Below are 21,542 nucleotides of genomic sequence, written 5' to 3' on the forward strand. Positions count from 1 at the left end.
TAGATTTCCCTACATGCCCTTTGCTTTGAGCTATCATTTAATTTAGTTCCCTTTATGGTATTTTATATAATAACTACTCTTGAATTTTTATTGTGGTAAAAGTTAGCTTTTAGGAACTTGGAGGAAGAAGCGTTTATGAGTTTAGTGTTTTGCCATTCTGGAGGTCTTAGTGGTTCTTTGTTGGCTAACTGGCTTTGAAGGTATGGCCTAGATTGCCATAAATGATGTCCATTGGTTCTGGGTTATTTGAAATTCTTTATGGTGCCCGGCCCTTGAGAGAGATCGGTGGATTTAGGTATTAACAGATTTAATTTAATAATGTAATGAAGACTTCAGTACTAAAATGAGTGTATGATGCCCCCTCTCAATTTGTTCAATTACAAAGTCACTTTAATTGGAAACAAATGAGCTAGAAAATTGCATTTTATGTTTTCTTATACAGGTAAAGAGAGACCTGTTCAGTCTTTAAAAACATCAAGAGACACTTCACCCTCAAGTTCTTCAGCAGTTCCTTCATCAAAGGTTTGTTATATTTTAAAAGTTAATTTAAAGAGGAATTACAAAATAAATGAGATGGATTGTCGGGTACAGATGCTTTTATTCTTTACTGTCAAACTTAATGAGGGTAATTTGCTGCATTTAAAAACTTGAATCTTAAGTAACCACAACTTGAAGGTAGCTATCAGAATAAATGAACAGTTTTCTTGAAGACTTTTTCCATAGATTATGCTAAAATTAGTACTTACTGCAGCCATTGCTCATCTTGACCATAACAAGGTGGGGATGAATATTCACATAGGGCCCATATGATGGACTATGTTTTTATTTTGAGAGGGGTAAGGCAGAGACCTAACATTTATTGTAAAACTACTGGATTCTAGTTAATATATTAAATATTTTTTTTCTCTTATTCATACAGAAATTCTATGGTATAAGTAATTCTAGATCTCCCATTTTATAGAAAAGGCTCAGAAGTTAAATAATTTCCTCAAATTATTTCACGGTCAAATTCATATATTTAAAGAATATTAATCCTTCTCAAACTCTTCTAAAAAATAGAAGAGGAGGAAATACTTCATTTTGAGGCCAGTATTACTTTTATACCAAAACTAGACAAGAACACTACAAGAAAAGAAAATTATAGGCCAGTATCTCTGATGAATGTAGATATGGAAATCTTCAACAGAATATTGCGAAACCAGTTTCAATAGCACATTAAAAAGGTCATACACCATGATTATATGGGATTTATTCCAAGGATACAAGGATGATTCATTACCCACAAATCAAGCAGTGTGATATATCACATCAACAAAATGAACGATAAAAATATATAATCTCAATAGATGCAAAAAAAAAAAAAAAGGCATTTGTCAATATCCATTCATGATAAAACCTCTGAACAAACTGGGTATAGAGGGATAGTACCTGAACATAATAAAGGCCTGATATGACAGACCAGAGCTAAAACATCATACTCCATGGTGAAAAGCTGAAAACTTTCCCTCTAAGATCAAGAACAAGACAACTGGCCCACTGTTATCACTTCTAACCAACACAGTACTGGAAATCATAACCAGAACAGTTAGGCAAGAAAAAGAAATTAAAAAACATCCAATTTGGGAAGGGAGAAGTAAGACTTTTGTTTTTAAACAGGTGACATTACATTATATATAGAAAACTCTTAAAGATGCCACCAGAAAGCTGTTAGAACTAATAAAATTCAGTAAAGTTGCAGGATACAAAATCTATGCAAAAGTTGTACTTCTATACACCAATTACAAACTATAAAAAAGAGAAGTTAAGAAAATAGTCCCATTTACAGTAGCATCAAAAAGAATAAAATACTTAGGAATAAACTTAGCCAAGGAGGTGAAGTACCTTTACACTGAAAACTGTAAAACAGTGATGAAAAAGTTGAAGTCACACAAAAACATGAAAAGATATTCCATGCTCATGGACCGGAAGAATTAATACTGTTAAAATGTCCGTATCACCCAAAACAATCTACAGATTCAGTGCAATCCTTATCAAAATACCACTGGTATTTTTCACAGAACTAGAACAAATACATTTGTATGGAACCACAGAGACTCTGAATAGCCAAAGTAATCTTTTCTTTCTTTCTTCTTTTTTTTTTTTTAAAGAGAGCATGTGTGCACGTGCCNAACTGAAATCAAGAGTTGGGTGTTTTAACTGACTGAGCCACCCAGGCATCCCTGTTTTTGGTTTTGGTTTTGGTTTTGGTTTTGTTTTGATTTGTTTTGTTTTTTAAGCCAAAGCAGTCTTGGGAAGAACAAAGCTGGAGGCATCACACTTTCGGGTTACAAACTATATTACTAAGCTGTAGTTAGCAAGACAGTATGGTATTGATATAAAAACACACAGATCAATGGAACAGAATAGTGACCTCAGAAATAAACCTGTGCATATATGGTCAATTAATACAGTGGGGAAAGGACAAGTCTCTTCAGTAAATAGTTGTGGGAAAACTGAGTAACCAAGTTCAATATAATCAAACTGGACCCCTATTTTACATCACAAATGAAAATCAACTCTAAGTGGCTTAAAGACTTGAAAGTAAGACCTGAAACCATAGAAGATATAGAAGAAAACATAAGTGGTTAGTTCTTTGACTTCAGTCTTGGCAATGAGTTTTTTGGATTCAACGCAAAAGCAAAGGCAGCAAAAGCAAAAATAAACAGGTAGGATTAGTTCAAACTAGCAAGCTTCTGCACAGCAAAGGAAGCCGTCAGCAAAATGAAAAGCCAACCTAAAGAATGGTAGAAAATATTTGCAAATCACATATCTATATGATAAGGAGTTATTGTGTAAAATACAGGAAGACTTTATACAACTTAACAGAAAAAAAAAAAAATGTAAGAGTCCAGGTAAAAATTAAGCAGGGGTGCCTGGATGACTCAGTCAGTGAAGCATTCAACTTTAGCTTGGATCTCACAGTCTATGAGTTCAAGCCTTGTGTCAGGCTCTGCTGACAGCTCAGAAGCTGGAGCCTGCTTCAGATTCTGTGTCTCCCTCTCTCTCTGCCCCTCCCCCACTTGTACTCTATCTTTCTCTCAAAATTAAATATTAAAAAAATTGAAAAAATTCAACAGAGGAACTGAATAGACCTGTTTTCCAAAGAAGACCTACAAATGGCCAGCAGTAATCACATCACTAATTATGTGGGAAATGCAAGTCAAAACTATAGTGAGATACCATCTCAACACCTGTCAAAATGGCTGTTATCAAAAAGATGAGGTAACAATTGTTAGCGAGGGTATGGAATCCTTGTGCACTGTTGGTAGTAATGTAAATTAGTGTAGTCACTATGTAAAATACTATGGAGATTTCTCAAAAAAATAGAAATAGGACTATCATTTGATCCAGAAATCTCACATCTAGGTATTTATACAAAGATAATGAAAAGAGGATCTCCAATGCTTTTCATTGTAGCATTATTCATAGTTGTCTAGACCTGAAAACAACCTAAATGTCCTTCCACAGATATATGAATAAGAAAGATATAGTACATCTACCTAGTAGAATATATTCAACCATGAGAAAGGGCATCCTGACATTTGTGACAAAATGGATGGACCCTGAGGGTAATATGCTAAAAAGCCAGGTGCAGAAGGTCCAAGTGCTCTATGATATCATTTAAATGTGGAATCTAAAACAACCGAATTCATAGACACTGACTAGAAGAGTGGTCAGATACCAAAAAAGTGGTGATAGGGCTGGGGGGAAAAGGTGAGATGTTGCTCGAGAGTACGAACTTCCATCTATATAATGAATAGGTTCTGGGGATCTAATGTAAAGCATAATGATTATAGTTTATAATAATACTGTATTATAGAAGTGCTTGGGTGGCCCATTTGGTTGAGCGACTTTTGATTTTGGCTCAGGTCATGATTTTCTAGTTTGTGGGTTTGAGCCCCTCATTGGACTCCACACTGACTATGGGGAGCTTGCTTGGGATTCTCTCTCTCCCTCCCTCTCCTCATCCCTTCCCTGTTTGTATGTGCGCTCTCTCAAAATAAATAAACTTAAGAAAATAATACTATATTAAATACTTAAAATTTGCCAAGAGATCTTAAATATCCTTAGCACAGAAAGAAATGGTAATTATGTTACAGGATGCAGGTGTTAACTATTGATATGGTTGTAATTATTTTGAAATTAAAAAGTAGGTATATGTCGCCATTTTATGGAAAAGTCTCAGAAGTTAAATACTCTTCTCAAGAACATAGCTACACCTTACTACATTATTCTCCTCATTCCTACCTTCTCAGCTTCCCAAAACATGTTGAACACATGATCCATGGTTCTAATCCTCAAAATTTCCTTTTTCCATCTATTCTCAGCCGTTAGGAGATCTCTTCCCCAACCTCATGTTTTTCTGTAACAGTTGTTCCTGTATTCTCTTTGTTCTTCACTTTTTGGCTTTCCTGTCTTTGGTATACTTAGCTTTTCAGCAAGAGTAGACGTCACCTGGCAGTGTATGCTGGTATTCAGGGGGCAGCTGCTTCACTGCCTCAAAGGAAAAAAAAAAGAAAAAGAGAAGAAGATGTCTCTGTGACAACTTATGCCTTTAGAGCTTTCCCAGAAGTCTGAGGATTCTAGAATCCTGGTTTTGAATAGGTAAAATTGATTGGAGTTTGGGCTCTGCCTCACCATGTCAAGGTGCTTTATGTCCCTAAAAGCCTAGCTTGTTGTTATTGTCAAGTAGAAATGAAAGAAGTATAAATAGAGACCATCCAGGTCTCTATGAATATTTAAATTATGACATATGAAATACTTTTCTGAACTATAATGTAATGTAAATATAAGTTACAACATAGGACTTTGTGGTACATGTTAAAATATATTTAGTGGGAAGCAACCATAATGGATTTTAGATATTTTTGACAGTTTCAGTAGATGTTTGCATCTTTGTCTTAAAATAGATTCAGACTTTCAGAGTTTTAGATCTATGATCATCATAAGTGTTGGGAAAGTACAGCCTCCCCTGTGTTCCTTGCCCAAGGTTACATAGTAGTTGTGGGACACTTTTACCTAGATTCTCTGATTTGGTGGACAGCTTTTTCTTCTAAACATTATGGCTGCCCTCATGTAGGAATAATTTTTCAGAGTTTATTTCTTGCTGTTATAAGTTCATTTCAAATGAAAGTTTTTCAGGTGTACAGATTGAATGAAAGCTATACAAGATTTTGCTTCTATCTTTACAAGAGAGAGTTTACAATGTGTGCTTAATTTTTCTCTGTAGCTTTCTCTTCAAAACAGATACCAAAAAAGTGGGGCATAAATTTTTTCTTTGATACATTCATATATGTATGGTGTTTTTCTTCTAACTTTGTTTTAACTTTTTAACCTTATTACTAAGTAATAATAGAAGTATTATTTACACCTTTTTAACATTATGTGCAAGCAAGGCTTTGGAGTAAGATATTTAGGCTTCTGCAGTGGCTGTGGAAACACTACATGTCCATACACTGTTTTTGTCTTTCAGTAAATATTATGGATGTCCAGCTAGTAGTTTTGTGAATGAATAAGCTTTGGAAGGAGGTCAGGGAGCTTTTTCATAAGTTCCAGCTTAGCATTTACTGGTAACTGGGAAAATAACTATCTTTTGGGGGCGCCTGGGTGGCTCAGTTGATTAAGCGTCCAACTTCAGCTCACGTCATGATCTCACAGTTCGTGGGTTCAAGCCCTGTGTCGGGCTCTGTGCTGACAGCTAGCTCAGAGCCTGGAGCCTGCTTCACGTTCTGTATCTCCCTCGCTCTCTGACCTTCCCCTGCTCACGCTGTCTGTCTCATAAATAAATAAAAAAAACATTTAAAAAAAACTATCTTTTGGACATTCGGTTTCTTGATTTATAAGTTGGGGTTAGAAAGTCTGCCTTAATCACCTCCGTGGAATTCCATTTAATTAAAATACTTTTACGGGTTTGCATATAGAAGCACCTTATAAATGACGTATACTCTAATGTAGAGATTTTTAACACCACTGTCATCCCAAGGAAGGATGTTTGGAATTAACATGACTTCAGAGAAGAGGTGGAGACAAAATTAGAGGTGAAAGATGTAGTCAATAAAAATATATCCTAATAGAATGGAGGCAGAGGTATCATTTGGGCCCAAGGAAACAATTTTTCTAATTTTTGGCTTAGAATTTTTTTTTTTAAAAATACTTAATTTGAGAGAGAGCGTGAGTCGGGGAGGGGAGAAGGAGAATCCTAAGTAGGCTCTATGCTGTTAGCATAGAGCCCAACATGGGGCTTGATCTCACAAACTATGAGATCGTGACCTCATGACCTGAGCCAAAATCAAGAGTCAGATGCTTAATGCACTGACCACCCAGGTGCCCCTTTGGTTTAGAATTTTTATATCTTAGTCTATAACATAGGTATGTAAACAGTATTGTGGGAATCAGATGATCCAGAAAAAAACAATTTATTTTCTTCACTTTTTGTATTGACCTCATGAACTGATTGATCTTCTTCAAATGTTTTACTCTAACTGATTTGTAACAGTGAATGTGGAAAAGAAAGGAAAACTGTAGTACCAATCACTATGCTAGGTACTGTAAGGTCTGTTACTTCTCTTGATTCTCACAACTACTTTGTAAAACAGTGAATATTATTAATACCAATTTTGTAAATATGGAAACCAAGGCTTTACAGTGTCATAAATTATGCATATAAAGTCATGTATCTAGCAAGTGATGAAGCTGGCATTCATATCCTGTCTGTAACTCTAAATTCCAAATACATTATTTAGTATTGTATATGCTTGAAGAAGCGAAGCAGTAGAAGTATCAAAACACGAAATTTAAGTGAATAAATTTTGTGTAAAGTACGATTTATATAAATTATTATAAATTATGAAAATGGCATATCTGACTTTTCTATTGCATTAATTAGGAATTTACCTTGATTACATTTTGACATTATTTCATTGAATATAATTAAAGATACAAAATTGAAATCAGTATGATATCCAGTATATTTCAAATACTATTGGTATATTATCTTCTGTTCCTTAAGATGAAGTTTTAAAACTTTATGTAAATGAAATTGAGAGTCAGATCTACTCTATATGTCCAAAAGGAATTTCTCCTTAGAGAAAGTCTGTGTTGAATATTTTTGAAAAAGCATATAAAGAATGTACTTGTTCTCTGTATAAATTTGGAGGCTTACATAATTATAAGTTAAGTGGGATGTACCTCCTGATGTATTTGAAGTTTAAATGCTTTTGTGGATCATAATAGAACTGTACTTCTGTTTTTATTAGGTGTTAGACAAACCTAGTCGGCTAACTGAAAAGGAACTTGCTGAGGCTGCAAGCAAGTGGGCTGCTGAAAAGCTGGAAAAGGCAGATGAGAGTAACTTACCTGAAATTTCTGAATTTGAGGTAAGGCATAATGTCCCCTTTATGTTTCACATAAAGAGTTTTGTCTGAATTTTAAATTAAACCAAGGGAAATCCTTGGTTTGTTCTAGTTCTTCAAAATACATATGGGGAAAACATCCTCATGAATTATTAACGTACCACCGAGAGTAATAATATGATTATTAATGACTCTGTGTTCAATAATTGTACTATACCTGAATTTCTCTGTTAGTTTAGAAGTGAGAAAATAGTATAAATATGGAATATAAGGAAAATGGCATTATTAAACGCTTCTTTTATGGGTTTTCCTGTTAAAAGTATCTCTAGAAATCATGCTAAGCTGCTAGTCATAAACCAGCAAATTCAGAACAAAAATCTATTTAGACCTTTGATCTTGGGCTGTATTTATACTGCATGCTATATTCTATGCAAATTGTCTCATAAATATCCCCCAAAATGAAATTATTCATTGTTGGGTTACCTATGACCTTTGGTGAGTCTTGAGTACCAAAAGATGAGAGCATTTTTGGGTCCATAGAATACAGTTCATTAATCTTTGCATTAAAATACTTGGAAATGAACTCAAACTTTTCTGTATAACTTGTAATCTCTCCAGTAGGGGAAATATAGATGTTTCATTGGCAAAATTAAGCTTTTCGATTCAGGTATTGGTCTAAAATTATTTTGGCATGATAAGCAGAAAATATAAAAATCTCTGTACCATGACAATGATGTAGATATGAAAATTTTTGACTTTTCAATAAATTTTAAGATACCTTTTATTAGAAGTTTTTTTGATAAAATTGGTCAAGCATTGGAATTTTATATAAAACTCATATACCTACATACATCTTTATGTACCTATAAAAATTTTTTCCAAAGTAATAATGTACAGTGCTTATAGAAAGTACAAACCAGGGGCACCTGGGTGGCTCAGTCAGTTAATTAAGTGTCCGACTTCAACTCAGGTCATGATCCCAGTCTGTGAGCTCGAGCCCCGCATGAGGCTCTGCACTGACAGCTCAGAGCCTGGAGCCTACTTCATATTCTTTGTTTCCCTCTCTGCCCCTCCCCTGTTCACACTCTGTCTCTCTCTCAAAAATAAAATAAAAACATAAAGTTAAAAAAAGTACAAACTACTATAGATCCTATTAGTACTTACACAAATAAAGCCTTTCATTTTTCAAATGCTGATTTGTCATTTAGATATCAATTGTTCTTAAATAGGTCAAGGTTTTCTTGTTATTGTACCTATAATAATAGCTATTTGTATGTATTCTTTGTTTTGAGAGAGAGAATGCATGCATGTGAGTGTGCAGGGGAGAGACAGAAGGAGAGGGAGAGAGAGAATCTTACAGGCTCCATGCCCAGCTCAGAGCCTGACATCTGGACTTCATCTCAGGACTGTGAGATCATTACTTGGGCTGAAATTACTGAGTCAGACACTTACCTAACTGAGCCATCCAGGAGCTCCTATACATATTCTTGAGTGAATATATATCAACATGATCTAGCTGTCCCTTTTTGGTACCTTTTCAACACGATTTTAAAGCATGAACAATAAAGTAATAAGGCGATTTTGTTTACATTCTTTAATAATGCAAATGGTGGGTTTTATATTATCAAGAGATAATATCTGAGATTTCTTTATTATGTTTGTTACGTGGTGTACATCATTAATGTTTTTTTGAAAAGACTTAAAATTTATTCATTTTTGAGAGACAGAGTGTGAGTGGGGTAGGGAAGAAGACAGAGAGAAGACAACAGAATCCAAAGTAGGCTCTAGACTCTGAGCTGTCCGCACAGAGCCCAGTGTAGGGCTTGAACTCACTGACGATGATACATCATGAACATGAGCTGAAGCCAGCTACTTAACTGACTGCACTACCCACGCGCTCCCATCGTTAATTTTGACTTGAGCAGCAGCATCAATTTCATAGCCCTGTCTAAATGTTTTTCAAGTTATCGTGATATTTTCTTATGCTGGAAATAAAGTAGCTTGGAAATTTTTATGATACTGACTGTTGTTCTTTTATTTATAAACATAATCCCATGGGACATCTGGGTGACTCAGTTTGTTGAATGAACAATGGACTCTTGATCTGAGCTCGGGTCTTGATCTCAGGATCGTAAGTTCCAGCCCCACATTGGGCTCCACACTGGGTGTGAAGCCTACTTAAAAGAAAAAGTCATTAAACAAAAAAACTTAATCCCACCAATCTTATTAAGGTTTTGCTTAGATAGCAACATCTGTTTTCAGGCCGTTGTTAAATAGTTACTCATTTCAGTGGTCTGTGCTTTTTGAGAAATAAAATTTTTTTAATTAAAGTTTTTTTTAGGTTTATTTATTTTGAGAGAGAGAGAGAGAGGGAGGGAGAGAGAAAGCACAAGTGGGGAAATCCAGAGAGAGAGAGAGGAAGAAAGAGAATCTCAAGCAGGCTCTGCACTGTCAGTGCAGACATGGGGCTTGAACCCGGGAACCATGAGATCATGACCTGAACCGACTAAGCCACCCAGGTGCCTTAAGAAATAAAATTTTGACTTTAATTTTGTAAACTCCTATCTGATTAGGTAGAATAAACTAGAAGGAAAAAAGGGCTTTGATGCTAAGAAAGACATTGGCATAGTATTCTGTATGTGTGTTTAAATGTAGCTGTGACAGTATTTTTATTTATAAAATTCATTCCTTTAAGATTTTATTTTATTTTTAAGTAATTTTTACACCCAATATGAGGCTCAAACTTAGAAGCCGAGATCAAGAGTCCCTCCTCACTCTAACTAAGCCATCCAGGTGCTCCTTTATGTTAGTTATTTAAGTAATGGTCCATGTACTTCAGAAACATTGTGTGGATTCACTTTTATGACTGGAGAGAGATGAAATATTTAGCTTTCCAGTTTATCTTCTCTTGGTGCTGTGAATATAGTTTTATGCAATTCGTTTGAGAGACCATGTAATTTACAGAAAGGTTAGTGAAATTGAAGATACATTTAGTGACATGCTTAAATATTCAGGAATATTGTAATTCAATCTGCTGTTCAGTTTTACACTTTTACCTTTTGGGCTCTAATAGAGAATTTCCCAAAGTATTTGATAGGATAGTAGTTCTAAAGCGTCTTAATGATCTGAGGGGAAGAAAATACTCTGTTAGCTAGTATGTTTGGGAAATGCTAGATTTGAAAGAGGTAGGTTAGGGGCACCTGGGTGGTTCACTCTGTTAAACATCTGACTCTTGATTTTGGCCTGCAGTTCTTGGGTTTGAGGCCTGTGGGTTCAAGCCCCAAGTCCGACTTAGCACCATTGGTGCAGAGCCTGCTTGGGATTCTCTCTGTCCTTTCCTCACTCTCTGCCTCCCCCGCTTGCACTCTCTCACTCTCTCTCAAAATAAACTTAAAAAAAAAAAAAAGGTTATTTTGATATTGCAACACTTTTCAGAGATTTAAATATGTTAATATGCTCATCAGTGGTCTGTGAAAGGAAGATGGATAATAAAATTTGCATAATTTAGCAGACTTGACGATGAAATTTTTCACAGTGCATATTTTAGGAGTAGTATTTTAAGTTACATATTTTCAGAAAATAATTCCATACTGGCTTTCTCATAGTTGATTGAAATTCACTAAGTATTCATTCTGCATCTACTTTTGTCAAACACTGCATTAGAGACACTATCCTAGCTGTCTAGCTTACAGTCAAGTTTTGTAGAGACATAATTTACCATCCTCAAACAAATGGCCACTAGAGTTTAGCTTTTGGCTATCAGAATGAAAAGCAAATTACTTGGAGGCTCTTAGAATGCCCCCGTAGAACAGTTGCTTCTTCCTATAGAAGAAAATTTTTCCTTTTTTTTTAACTTAAATGTGAAAATATGATTTATGTTGTGTCCTCATATAAAGTGTCATTTTCTACTTAAATATCTCTGCTTATTCTTTCTCCACTGTAGAATACCCATCTTTAATAGCTCTCTTTCAAATTCATATCAATTCAGTGGAATCAGTAGTGTTTGAGATAAGACTCAAGATCTTTCTTCCCCTTCGTATTTAAAATTTTATGCTGCTGCTTTGGTCACTTAGGAACTTATTATTGCCCTTATTAAAAATACTGTTTTTACTTGTTAAATATACACTGAATGCATCTCAAGCACTTGTTTTCCCTCTATAGTACCTTGAATAATATATACATAAAATTATATAACTATAATATATAATTTGTTAATAAGCCCTTTTAGTGTCAGTTTATTTTTTTTCTTTTCTAAAAACACGTATCTGCTCTGATGTACTTTCTATGCTCATCAATTTATATTTTTGTGTGTAGGCCTAGAAATATTATAAATTAGAGCCTGAAATTTCTATTTTCAGTGTGTTTTAAATTTCAACAGTTGGGGTTTTTTTTTTTGGTTTTGTTTTGTTTTTTTGCATTAACTTAACTAAAATGGAATATAGTGGCAGATTTTGATTTTGGGGTTTAGTCAGAATACTGGTAGTATAAGTAATTCAGTTCATTCAAATCTAATTGTTAACCTGGTGTTAGAAACCTGATACTGATACAGGGATTTCTGTCTTAAATACATAAAAATTACCATCTGAATCGTTGTTAAGTGTATACTTCAGTGGTATTACATACATCAGTATTATTGTACAGTCATCCTCACCATTCATCCTCATAACTCTTTTCACCTTGTGAAACTAGAACTATACCCATTAAATGATAACTCCTCAAAGCATTTTATCAAAATATTCTCCCAGGCCCTGGCAACCATCATTATGCTTTTTGTCATTAAGATTTTGACTACTCTAAGTACCTCATGTAAGTGGTTCATACAGTATTTGTCTTTTGTGATTGGCTATTTCATTTAGCATGATGTCTTCAAGGGTCATCTGTGTTATAGCATATTACAGTATTTCCTTCCTTATTAAGGGTGAATAATATTCCATTCTGTATATGCCCCACATTTTGCTTTTCCACGCATCTGTCAGTAGACATGTGGGTTGCTTCTACATTTTAGCTTTGTGAATACTGCTCTGAGCATGGGTATACATATATCTTCAAGACCCAGCTTTTAGTTATTTTGGATAGGTATTCAGAAGTGGAATTGCTGGATCATATGGTAATTCTTTGTTTATTTTTTGAGAAACTGCCATATTGTTTTCCACAGTGGCTATACCATTTTATATTCCTACCACCAGTGCATAAGGGTTCCAATTTCTCTACATCCTCACCATCAGTTGTAGTTTTCTGGGGAATTTTTGCCACTAGTCACCCTAATGGGTATGAGATGGTAGCTCATTGTAGTTTTGATTTGCATTTCCCTAATGATTAGTGATGTTGAGCATTTTTCTTGTACTTAGTGACATTCGTATATCTCCTTAGAAGAAATGTGAATTCAAGTCCGTTGTTCATTTTCTTAGTTAATTTGTTTCATTGTTGTTGAGTTTTAGAAGTTCTCTATATATTCTAGATATTAATCCCTTATCAGATACATGATTTACAGATATTTATCCCATTCTGTGGGTTACCTTTTTAGTCTGTTGATAGTGTTATTTAATAAGTAAAATTTAAAATTTTTCAATAAGTCCAAGGTTTCTTTTCCTTCCTTCCTTCCACCCTTCCTCCCTTCCTTCCTTCACCTGTGCCTTTGGTGTCATGTAGAAGAAATCATCAGCAAATCTAAAGTCATGAAACTTTTGTCCTGTATTTTCTTTTAAGAGTTTTATTGTTTTCTGTCCTACATTTAGGTCCTTGATCCATTGTGAGTTAATTGTGGATATCCAGTTTTCTGAGTTTCATTTATTGAAAAGACTGTATTTTTCCTATTGAGTAGTCTTGGCATCTTTGTTCAAAAGCATTTGACATATGCAAGAAGACCTGTTTCTGGGCTCTCTGTTCTATATATGTCTGTCTTTATGCCAGTGTTACACTGATTTGATTAATAGATCTTGGTAGTAAGTTTTGAAATAGGAAGTGGAGGTCTTCTCCTTTTGCTCTCTTTTTTTTTTTTCTTCTTCAGGTTTTATCTTGCTTATCTAGAGTCCCTTGAGATTCCTTGTGAATTTTAGTAGAGTTTTTTTTCCTGCAAAAAAATGCCATTGGGATTTTGGTAGGGATTGCATTGAATTTGTACATTGCTTTGGAGAGTATTGACATTTTAACAATATTAGGTCTTTCATTGTATGAACATGGGATGTGTTTCATTTATTTATGTCTTCTTTCAGCAGTTTTTTTTGTAGTTCTCATTATACAAGTTTTTCATCTCCTTGGTTAATTCCTAAGTTGTTGTTTTTAGTTTATTTTTTGAGAGAGAGAGAGAGCAGGGGGAGGGGCAGAGAGGGATAGGAGGAATGCGGGTCTCGAACTCACAAACCATGGGATCATAACCGGAGCCAAAATCGAGTTTGACGCTTAACTGACTGAGCCACCCATGCACCCCATTTCCTAAGTATGTTATTCTTTTTGATGCTATTGTAAATGGAATTGTTTTGTAATTTCCTTTTGAGATAATTCTGTTGTTAATGTATAGAAATGCAATTAATTTTTCTGTGCTGAGTTTGTACGTTGCTACTTTGCTGAATTCATTTATGGGGAGGGCTGTGTGTGCACAGGCACATGTGCATACATAATCTTTAGGTTTTTCTACATACAAGGTCATATCTGCAAACAGAGACAATTTTACTTATTCCTTTCTAATTTGTATACCTTTCCTTTCTTCTCCTCTCTTCCCTCCCCTAATTGCTCTGGCTAAAACTCCTAGTACTGTTTTGCATACAAGTGATAAAAGCAAGCATCCTTGCCTTGTTCCTGATCTTAAAGAAAAATCTTTCAGCTTTTCAGTATTGAGTGTGAAGTTCACTGTGGATTTTTCATATATGGCTTTTATTATTTTGAGATGGTTTACTTCTATTCCTAATTTGTTGAGTGTTTTGTCATGAAAAGGTATTAAATCTTATCAGATACTTTTTCAATATCAATTGAGATGATGTAGATTTTTTTTCGTTTATTCTTTTGATGTGGAGTATTATACTGATCAGTTTTCTGAATCATCCCTTGCATTTCAGGAATAAATGCCCCTTAGTAATGATGTATATAATCCTTTTAATATGCTGCTGAGTTCCTTTTGCTAGTGTTTTGTTGAGATACGTTTGCATTAGTATTCCTAAGGGATATTGGACTGTTTTTTTGTTGTTGTAGTGTCTTTGATAGTGTCTTTCCATCACCATAGAATGAGTTACAAAGTGTTCTTTCCTCTTCAGTTTTGGAAGAGTTTTTAAAGGCTTGGTATTCTTTATTATTTAAAAAAAAAAATTTTAATGTTTATTTTTGAGAAACATCAAGAGACATATGGTGAGCAGGGGAGGGGCAGAAAGAAAGGGAGAGACAGAATCTGAAGCAGGCTCCAGGCTCTAAGCTGTCAGCACAGAGCCTGACACGGGTCTTGAACCCACAAACCACTAGATCATGACCTGAGCCAAAGTCAGAAGCTTAACTGACTAAGCCACCCAGGCAGCCAGTTCTTTAAATGTTTGGTAGAACTTACCAGTGAAGCCATCAGGTCCATGGCTTTTCTTTGTTGGAAGAATTTTGATTACTGATTCAGTTTCCTTACAAGTTACAGATCTATTTAGGTTTTATATTTCTTCTTGATTTAGTCTTGGTAGGTTTTGTGTTTCTAGGAATTGGTCCATTTTATTTAGGTTATCCTTCTTGTCAGCATGCACTTGTTCTTAGTACTCTCTTAATAATTCATTTTATTTCTGTAGAATGGGTAGTAATGTTCCCTACTTCTATTTCTGATTTTAGTAATTTGAGTCTTCTTTTTTTCTTAGTCCATCTATCTAAAGGTTTGTCAATTTTGTTGATCTTTTTGAAGAACCAACTTTTGGTTTCTTTTCTTTTTTTTTTCTCTTTCCTTCTGGTAGCTTTGGGTTTAGTTCTGACTTTTCTATTTTTTTTTTAGTTCCTTAAGTTGTAAAGTTAGGTTGTTGATTTGAATTTATTCTTGTTTTTCAATATGTGTTAATAGCCATTACTTTCTCCCTTAGCATTGCTTTGCTATTTCTCATAAGTTTTTGTATGTTGTATTTTCAGTTGTTTTTTAAGTATTTTCTGTTTTTTTTCTTCTCTGGTCTACTGCTTGTTTGAAAGTGTGTTCTTTAATTTCCACAATTTTGTGAATTTTCCAGTTTTACTTTTTAAGTTTTTTAAAAATGTTTATTTATTTTTGAGAGAGAGGCAGAGCACAAGTTGGGGAAGGGCAGAGACAGAGAGAGAGACACAGAATCCTAAAACAGGCTCCAGGCTCTGAGCTGTCCGCACAGAGCCCGACATGGGGCTCAAACTCGGGAACGGTAAGATCATAACCTGAGCTGAAGTCGGACACTTAACTGACTGAGCCACCCAGGCACCTCTCCAGTTTTACTTTTTAAATCTATTGACACTTAGTGTGTGGCCTAACCTATATAGTCTCTCCTGGAAAATGCCTCCTGCTCTTGAGAAGGATGTTTTCTGTTGCTGGATAGAGTGTTGCTTGTATGTCTATTAGATCTACTTTGTATGTTGTTTTATTTAAGTCCTCTATTTCATTACTTACCTTATATCTGGTTTTTCTGTCCATTACTGTAACAAGGTACTGAAGTCTCCATTTGTTTTTGAGTAACTGTTATTTCTCCTTTCATTTCTGCCAGTTTTTGCTTTATATATTTTGATGATCTACTCTTAGGTCCATAGATATTTATAGTTGTTATATATTCTTGCTGTATTGAACCTTTTATTAATATACTCTTGTCTCTTAGAACCTAATTTTTGATGTAAAGTCTATTTTGTCTGATATTAGTATAGCCATATCTACTTTCTCAGAGTTATTATTTGTATGGGGTATCTTTTTGCATCCTTTTGCTTTCAACATGTTTGTGTCTTTGAGTCTAAAGTGAGTCTCTTGTAGACATTATGTAATTGGATCATAAGTTTTTATCCATTCTGCCTATCTTTGTCCTTTGATTGGAAGGTTTAATCCATCAACATTTAAGTAATTACTGAGAAGAAGGGAGTCAACTTCTGTCATTGAGCTATTTGTTTTCTGTATGCTCTGTAGCTTTTTTGTCCATCATTTCCTGCATTCTGGTATTCTTTTGTGTTTAATTGATTTTTGTTTTGGTTTTTGGTGGGTAGTGAAATTTTTAAATTCCTCTTAATTTCCTTTTGTATGTATTCTTTTAAAAAATGTTTATTTAGAGAGAGAGAGAGTCAGTCCAAAGCAGGCTCCACACACAGTGCAGAGCCTGTTACAGGACTTGTTCTCACAATTGTGAGATCTGACCTGAGCTGAAATCAAAAGTCAAACACTTAACTTGCTGGGCCACCCAGGTGCCCTTTGTGTATACCCTGTACGTATTTTCTTTGTGGTTACCATGAGGATTTCATTTGCATCCTACAGTTGTAACAATAATTTGTATTTATATCAGTTTAAGTTCAACAACATAAAAAAACTATGCTCCTTTCCAGCTCCCATCTCCATGCGTTTTAGTTGTTGATGTCACGAAATTACATCTTGATACATTGCATGCCTCAAAATATAAACTAATACTAATAATTGTTTTAAATGCACTAGTCTCGGGTGCCTGGTTGGTTCAGTCAGTTAGGCGTCCGACTTCAGCTCAGGTCATGATCTCACGGTTCATGGGTTCAAGCCTCTCGTTAGGCTTTGTGCTGACAGCTAGCTCAGAGCCGGGAGCCTGCTTCGGATTATGTGTCTCCCTCTCTCTCTGACCCTCCTCTGATCACACTGTCTCTCTCAGAAATAAGTAAAACATTAAAAAAAATTTAAATGCACTAGTCTCTTAAGGTATCTAGAAAATAAGATTTGGAGTTATAAGCCAAGGCTATAGTAGTACTAGCGTCCTTAAAATGTATTAGTCTCTTAAATCATGTGTAGAAAAGAAAACAAAACGAAAAGCAATTGCAAAGCATTGGTATAGTGATATTAGTTTTTATAATTGTCCAGGTATTTATCTTTATTGAGATCTTTATTTCTTTGAAAGACTTCAAATTACTGCCTAGTGCATATTCATTTCACCTTGGCGGAGGATCCCCTTGAGCATTTCTTGCAGAGTAGATTTAGTAGTTATAAACTCCCTGAGCTTTTGTTAATGTGAGAATGGCTTGATTTCTTAATCTTCTTTGAAGGACAGTTTTGTTGGATATAGGAAGGTCAGTTGACAGTTTTTATTATAGTTGATTCTTGAACAACATGGCTTTGAACTGTACAGGCCCACTTATATGTAGTTATTTTTCTATAAGTGTGTTGGAAAATATTTATAACAATTTTATAAGAGGCAGAGAGAGGGACACACAGAATCCCAAACAGGCTCTGTGCTAACAGCACAGGACATTTAAAGGACACTGTTGTGCTGTTAGCACAGAGCCCATTGCAGGAACTCATGAACCATGAGATTATGACCTGAGCTGAAATCAAGAGTTGGACGTTCAACTGACTGAGCAACCCAGGCACCCCAGGAGATTTACAACAATTTAAAAAGACTCACAGACAAACCATGTAGCATAGAAATCCCCCCAAAATATAAAAAGGTTTGGTATTATAAGAATACAGTATATAATACATATAACTTACAAAATATGTGCTAATTGACAGATTGTGTTATCATTAAGGCATCCAATTAACTGATTTTGGAGAGTCAAAAGTTACGCGTAGATTTTTGACTGGGTTAGCCCCCCAATCACCATATTGTTCAGGATCAACTGTACTTAGAATATGGGTGTACTGTAATATTGCCTCCAGAGTTTTTGATGAGAAATGTGCTTTTTTAGTGATTTTCTTCTTGTATATGATGAGTGTGCTTTTCACTCCTTTCAAGATTCTCTTTTGTCTTTTGAAAATTTGATTATGATATATTTTGTTGTGAGTCTCTTGAGTTTATCTAACTTAGGTTTTGTTAAGCTTCTTGGATATTTATATTCAAGTTGTCCATCAAATTTGGAAGGTTTTTAGCCATTATTTACTCAAATATTTTCTGCTGCCTTCTGTTGTCTTCTAGGACTCCCACAGTGCATATTTTGGTCCACTTGCTAGTGTCCCAACAGATTCCTTAGGCTCTGTTCACTTTTCTTCAATCTTCTTTCATTTTGTTTCTCAGACTCTATAATTTCGGGTGCAAGTTTACTGATTCTTCTGCCTATTCAAATCTGCCTTTGAATCCCTTTAACAAAATTTTCATTTCAGCTTTTGTACTTTTTAGCTTTGTGATTTCTTTTAGGTTTCTTGTTAAGTTTTCTATTTCTTGGCTTTCTTCACATCATTCTTTAGGTCTTTGAGCAATTTGAGACAGTAATTTTGTTGTTGTTATGTGTTTTTTAGGTTTTATTTTTAAGTAATCTCAACACCCAGCATGGGGATCGACCCTACAGCTCTGAGACAAGAGTTGCATGCTTGGGGCACCTGGGTGGCTCAGTCAGTTAAGCGTCCAGTCATGGTTTTGGCTCTGGTCATGCTCTCATGGTTTGTGGATTCGAGCCCTGTGTCAGGTTATGTGCCGACAATGTGTAGCCTGTTGGAGATTCTCTCTCTACCTCCTCTCTGCCCCTCCCCCGCTCCCTCTGTCTCTCTCTCAAAATAAAGGAACTAAAAAAAAAAAAAAGAAAGAAAGAAAGAAAGAAAAGAATTGCATGCTCTAACGACTGAGCCAGCCAGGCTCCCTGAGATCATAGTTTAAGATTCTGATAGACCTATTGTTAGGTCTTTTTCAGAGACCGTTTCTATTGACTTATTTTTTTCCTTCAAATGGGCCTTACTTTCTTGTTTCTATGTATGCCTTGTGATTTTTTGAACAGTATACATTTGAGTCTAATAACTGGTAATTCTGGAAATCATATATTCTCCCCCCCCACCCCTTTCTTTTGTTGTATCTATGAGCTGAGGATGAGTCTGTATAGGTGTCAGTTGAAGGTCATTTCTCAGTCTTAGAATTCACAGTCACTTTTTAACTTTCCCCATATAAGCAGGGTTTTTTTTTTTTTGTTTTTTTTTTAATGTTCTAATATTAACATCTAGCTTTCAAAAGGGGAAGAAGTGAAAAATAAAGGAAAAAAGGTACTGGCACCTTAATTCATGGGAATCACTTCAGCCAAAATACGAGGGGTTTGCAGCAATAGTAGGAGATATGAACAGTGATTCTTTACTCCTTTGTGATCACAAGCCCCAGTCAGTGATCAGAGCACAGATTCCTAATATTTGGAATATAGGGTCCTTTATGCCCAACCTCAGCTACCTGCCCACCAAGTGGCTGAGGGTAGGGATGGATAGCTGCTGTTGTACTGCGAACTGCGATTAGCCTCAGTTTACCATCCATGTATTCCTCTGGAAGTTGCAAACCTTCAGGAGAATCCAGAATTCCAAAAATAGTTACATCAGACAAAGTTTTCCAGTGCAGTTGTTTAAGTTAGGAGATAGATTTCTGATGCTTTCTACTGTGACATCTTCCCTGATTTTCACCGCTTTCTTCCTTAAGTGATTCGTATATTTTCAGTTTAAATCCCTTAAAATATATAACTCAGACTTGTGAAAAACAAGTTTTTTAAAAAAGTAGATTATACACATATATGTCAGAAATTCAAATGTCATAAAAGTATGTAGCATCTCCCTTCCATCCTACTCCTTACTTCTAAGTTATCCCTTATTGAGGCAACCACCACCCCGATTTTTTTTGTACAATTTTTCCCCATTGAGAGCATCCTTCCAGAGATCATTTGTGTGTTTGTGTATATATATAAATATACGTATACACATACTTCCTTTCTCTTTTTTTTTTGACACAGTTGATGGTATATTGATAGGAAATGACCTTTAGGATGTTCCAGAAGAACAATTAGAGTATATTATACACAGTTATAGGCTGTCATTCTTTTAGATGATTTCTTAATATCTCATGGTTCTACATACTGGATAATTTATTTGTCCTAATGATGGACATGTAGGTTGTTTTCAGTCATTTGCTATCTCTGGCAGCCATATGTTAGTATCTCTTGCTCATGTCTATATCTGTAGATTAAGTTTCTAGAGGTGAAGTTACTGGGTAAAGGGGGCATGTACTAAATTTTAATAAATGCTGCCAGATTACACTGTAAAGAAGTTGTGGCAGTATACATTCCTAATACACTAAGAGTTGATGTGCTACTGTTTCTGCTAGTGAAAATTATCGCTCATTAGTATGTATCTTGTGACTTCACTAAACCTACTGCTTTTTGCCACTACTTGATTTTATTAAATTCAGTTTTTGAAATAAATTTGTAATAAGTACAGGTTTCTTATTTCTTCTTATCTCCCACCTACCTAACATAATGCAACAGTAGAATATATGAGCTCAAACTTTACAGTTTACTCTAATTCACTGCTTACTGCAGGTTACATGGAGTCAAGAACTTTGGTCTGTTGTGTTCATTGATGTATTCACTGTTCCTGGAAAAGTGCTTGGCATTTGCCATACAGTAATTTTTTTTTTAATTTTCTAAAAATTTTTTTATCTTAATTCCAGTTACAGTGTTATTTTGTACAGGTGTACAATATAGTGAGTGATTCAACAATTTCAAACATCACTTGGTATTTGTTTATCATGACAAGTGTGCTCCTTAATCCCTGTCACTTAATTAACCCATCCCTCCACCCACCTTCCCTCTGGTAACCATCACTTTGTTCTCTATAGCTAAAAGTCTGTTTCTTGTTTTCTCTCTCTCTCTCTCTCTCTCTTTTCCCCTTTGCCCATTTGTTTTGTTTCTTAAATTCTGCATATGAGTGAAATAATATGGTATTTGTTTTTCTCTGACTTTGTTCATTTAACATTATACTCTCTAGTTCCATCCATGTTGTTGTACATGTCAAGATTTCATTCTTCTTTATGGCTGAATAATATTCTTTTGCACACACGTACCACATCTTCTATATCCATTCATCGGTACATGGACACTTGGACTGCTTCCATATCTTGGCTATTGTAAATAATGCTACTATAAACACAGGGATGCATGTATCCCTTTGAGTTAGCACTTTTTTATATTCTTGGGTAAATACCCAGTAGTGCAATTGCTGGATTGTTACGTAGTTCTATTTTTAACCTTCTGAGGAACCCCCATACTGTTTTCCACAGTGGC

General features: G+C 35.1%; 1 protein-coding gene across 12 annotated transcripts in view; it reads left to right on the forward strand.

Annotated features, from left to right (window-relative positions):
• PPHLN1 (periphilin 1) overlaps window positions 1-21,542 on the forward strand; it is a 182,178-nt gene that overhangs the window by 112,482 nt on the left and 48,154 nt on the right. For all 12 annotated transcript variants that reach the window (XM_077753216.1, XM_077753221.1, XM_077753213.1 and 9 more), the window contains 2 exons: window positions 443-522; window positions 7,296-7,415. In XM_077753216.1, the coding sequence (XP_077609342.1) occupies window positions 443-522; window positions 7,296-7,415 (200 nt within the window). The remainder of the gene's footprint in view (window positions 1-442; window positions 523-7,295; window positions 7,416-21,542) is intronic.

This window comes from Crocuta crocuta, unplaced genomic scaffold (genome assembly GCF_008692635.1).
Source record: "Crocuta crocuta isolate KB4526 unplaced genomic scaffold, BGI_CrCroc_1.0 scaffold30, whole genome shotgun sequence".
In the NCBI taxonomy this organism is placed as follows: Eukaryota; Metazoa; Chordata; class Mammalia; order Carnivora; family Hyaenidae; genus Crocuta; species Crocuta crocuta.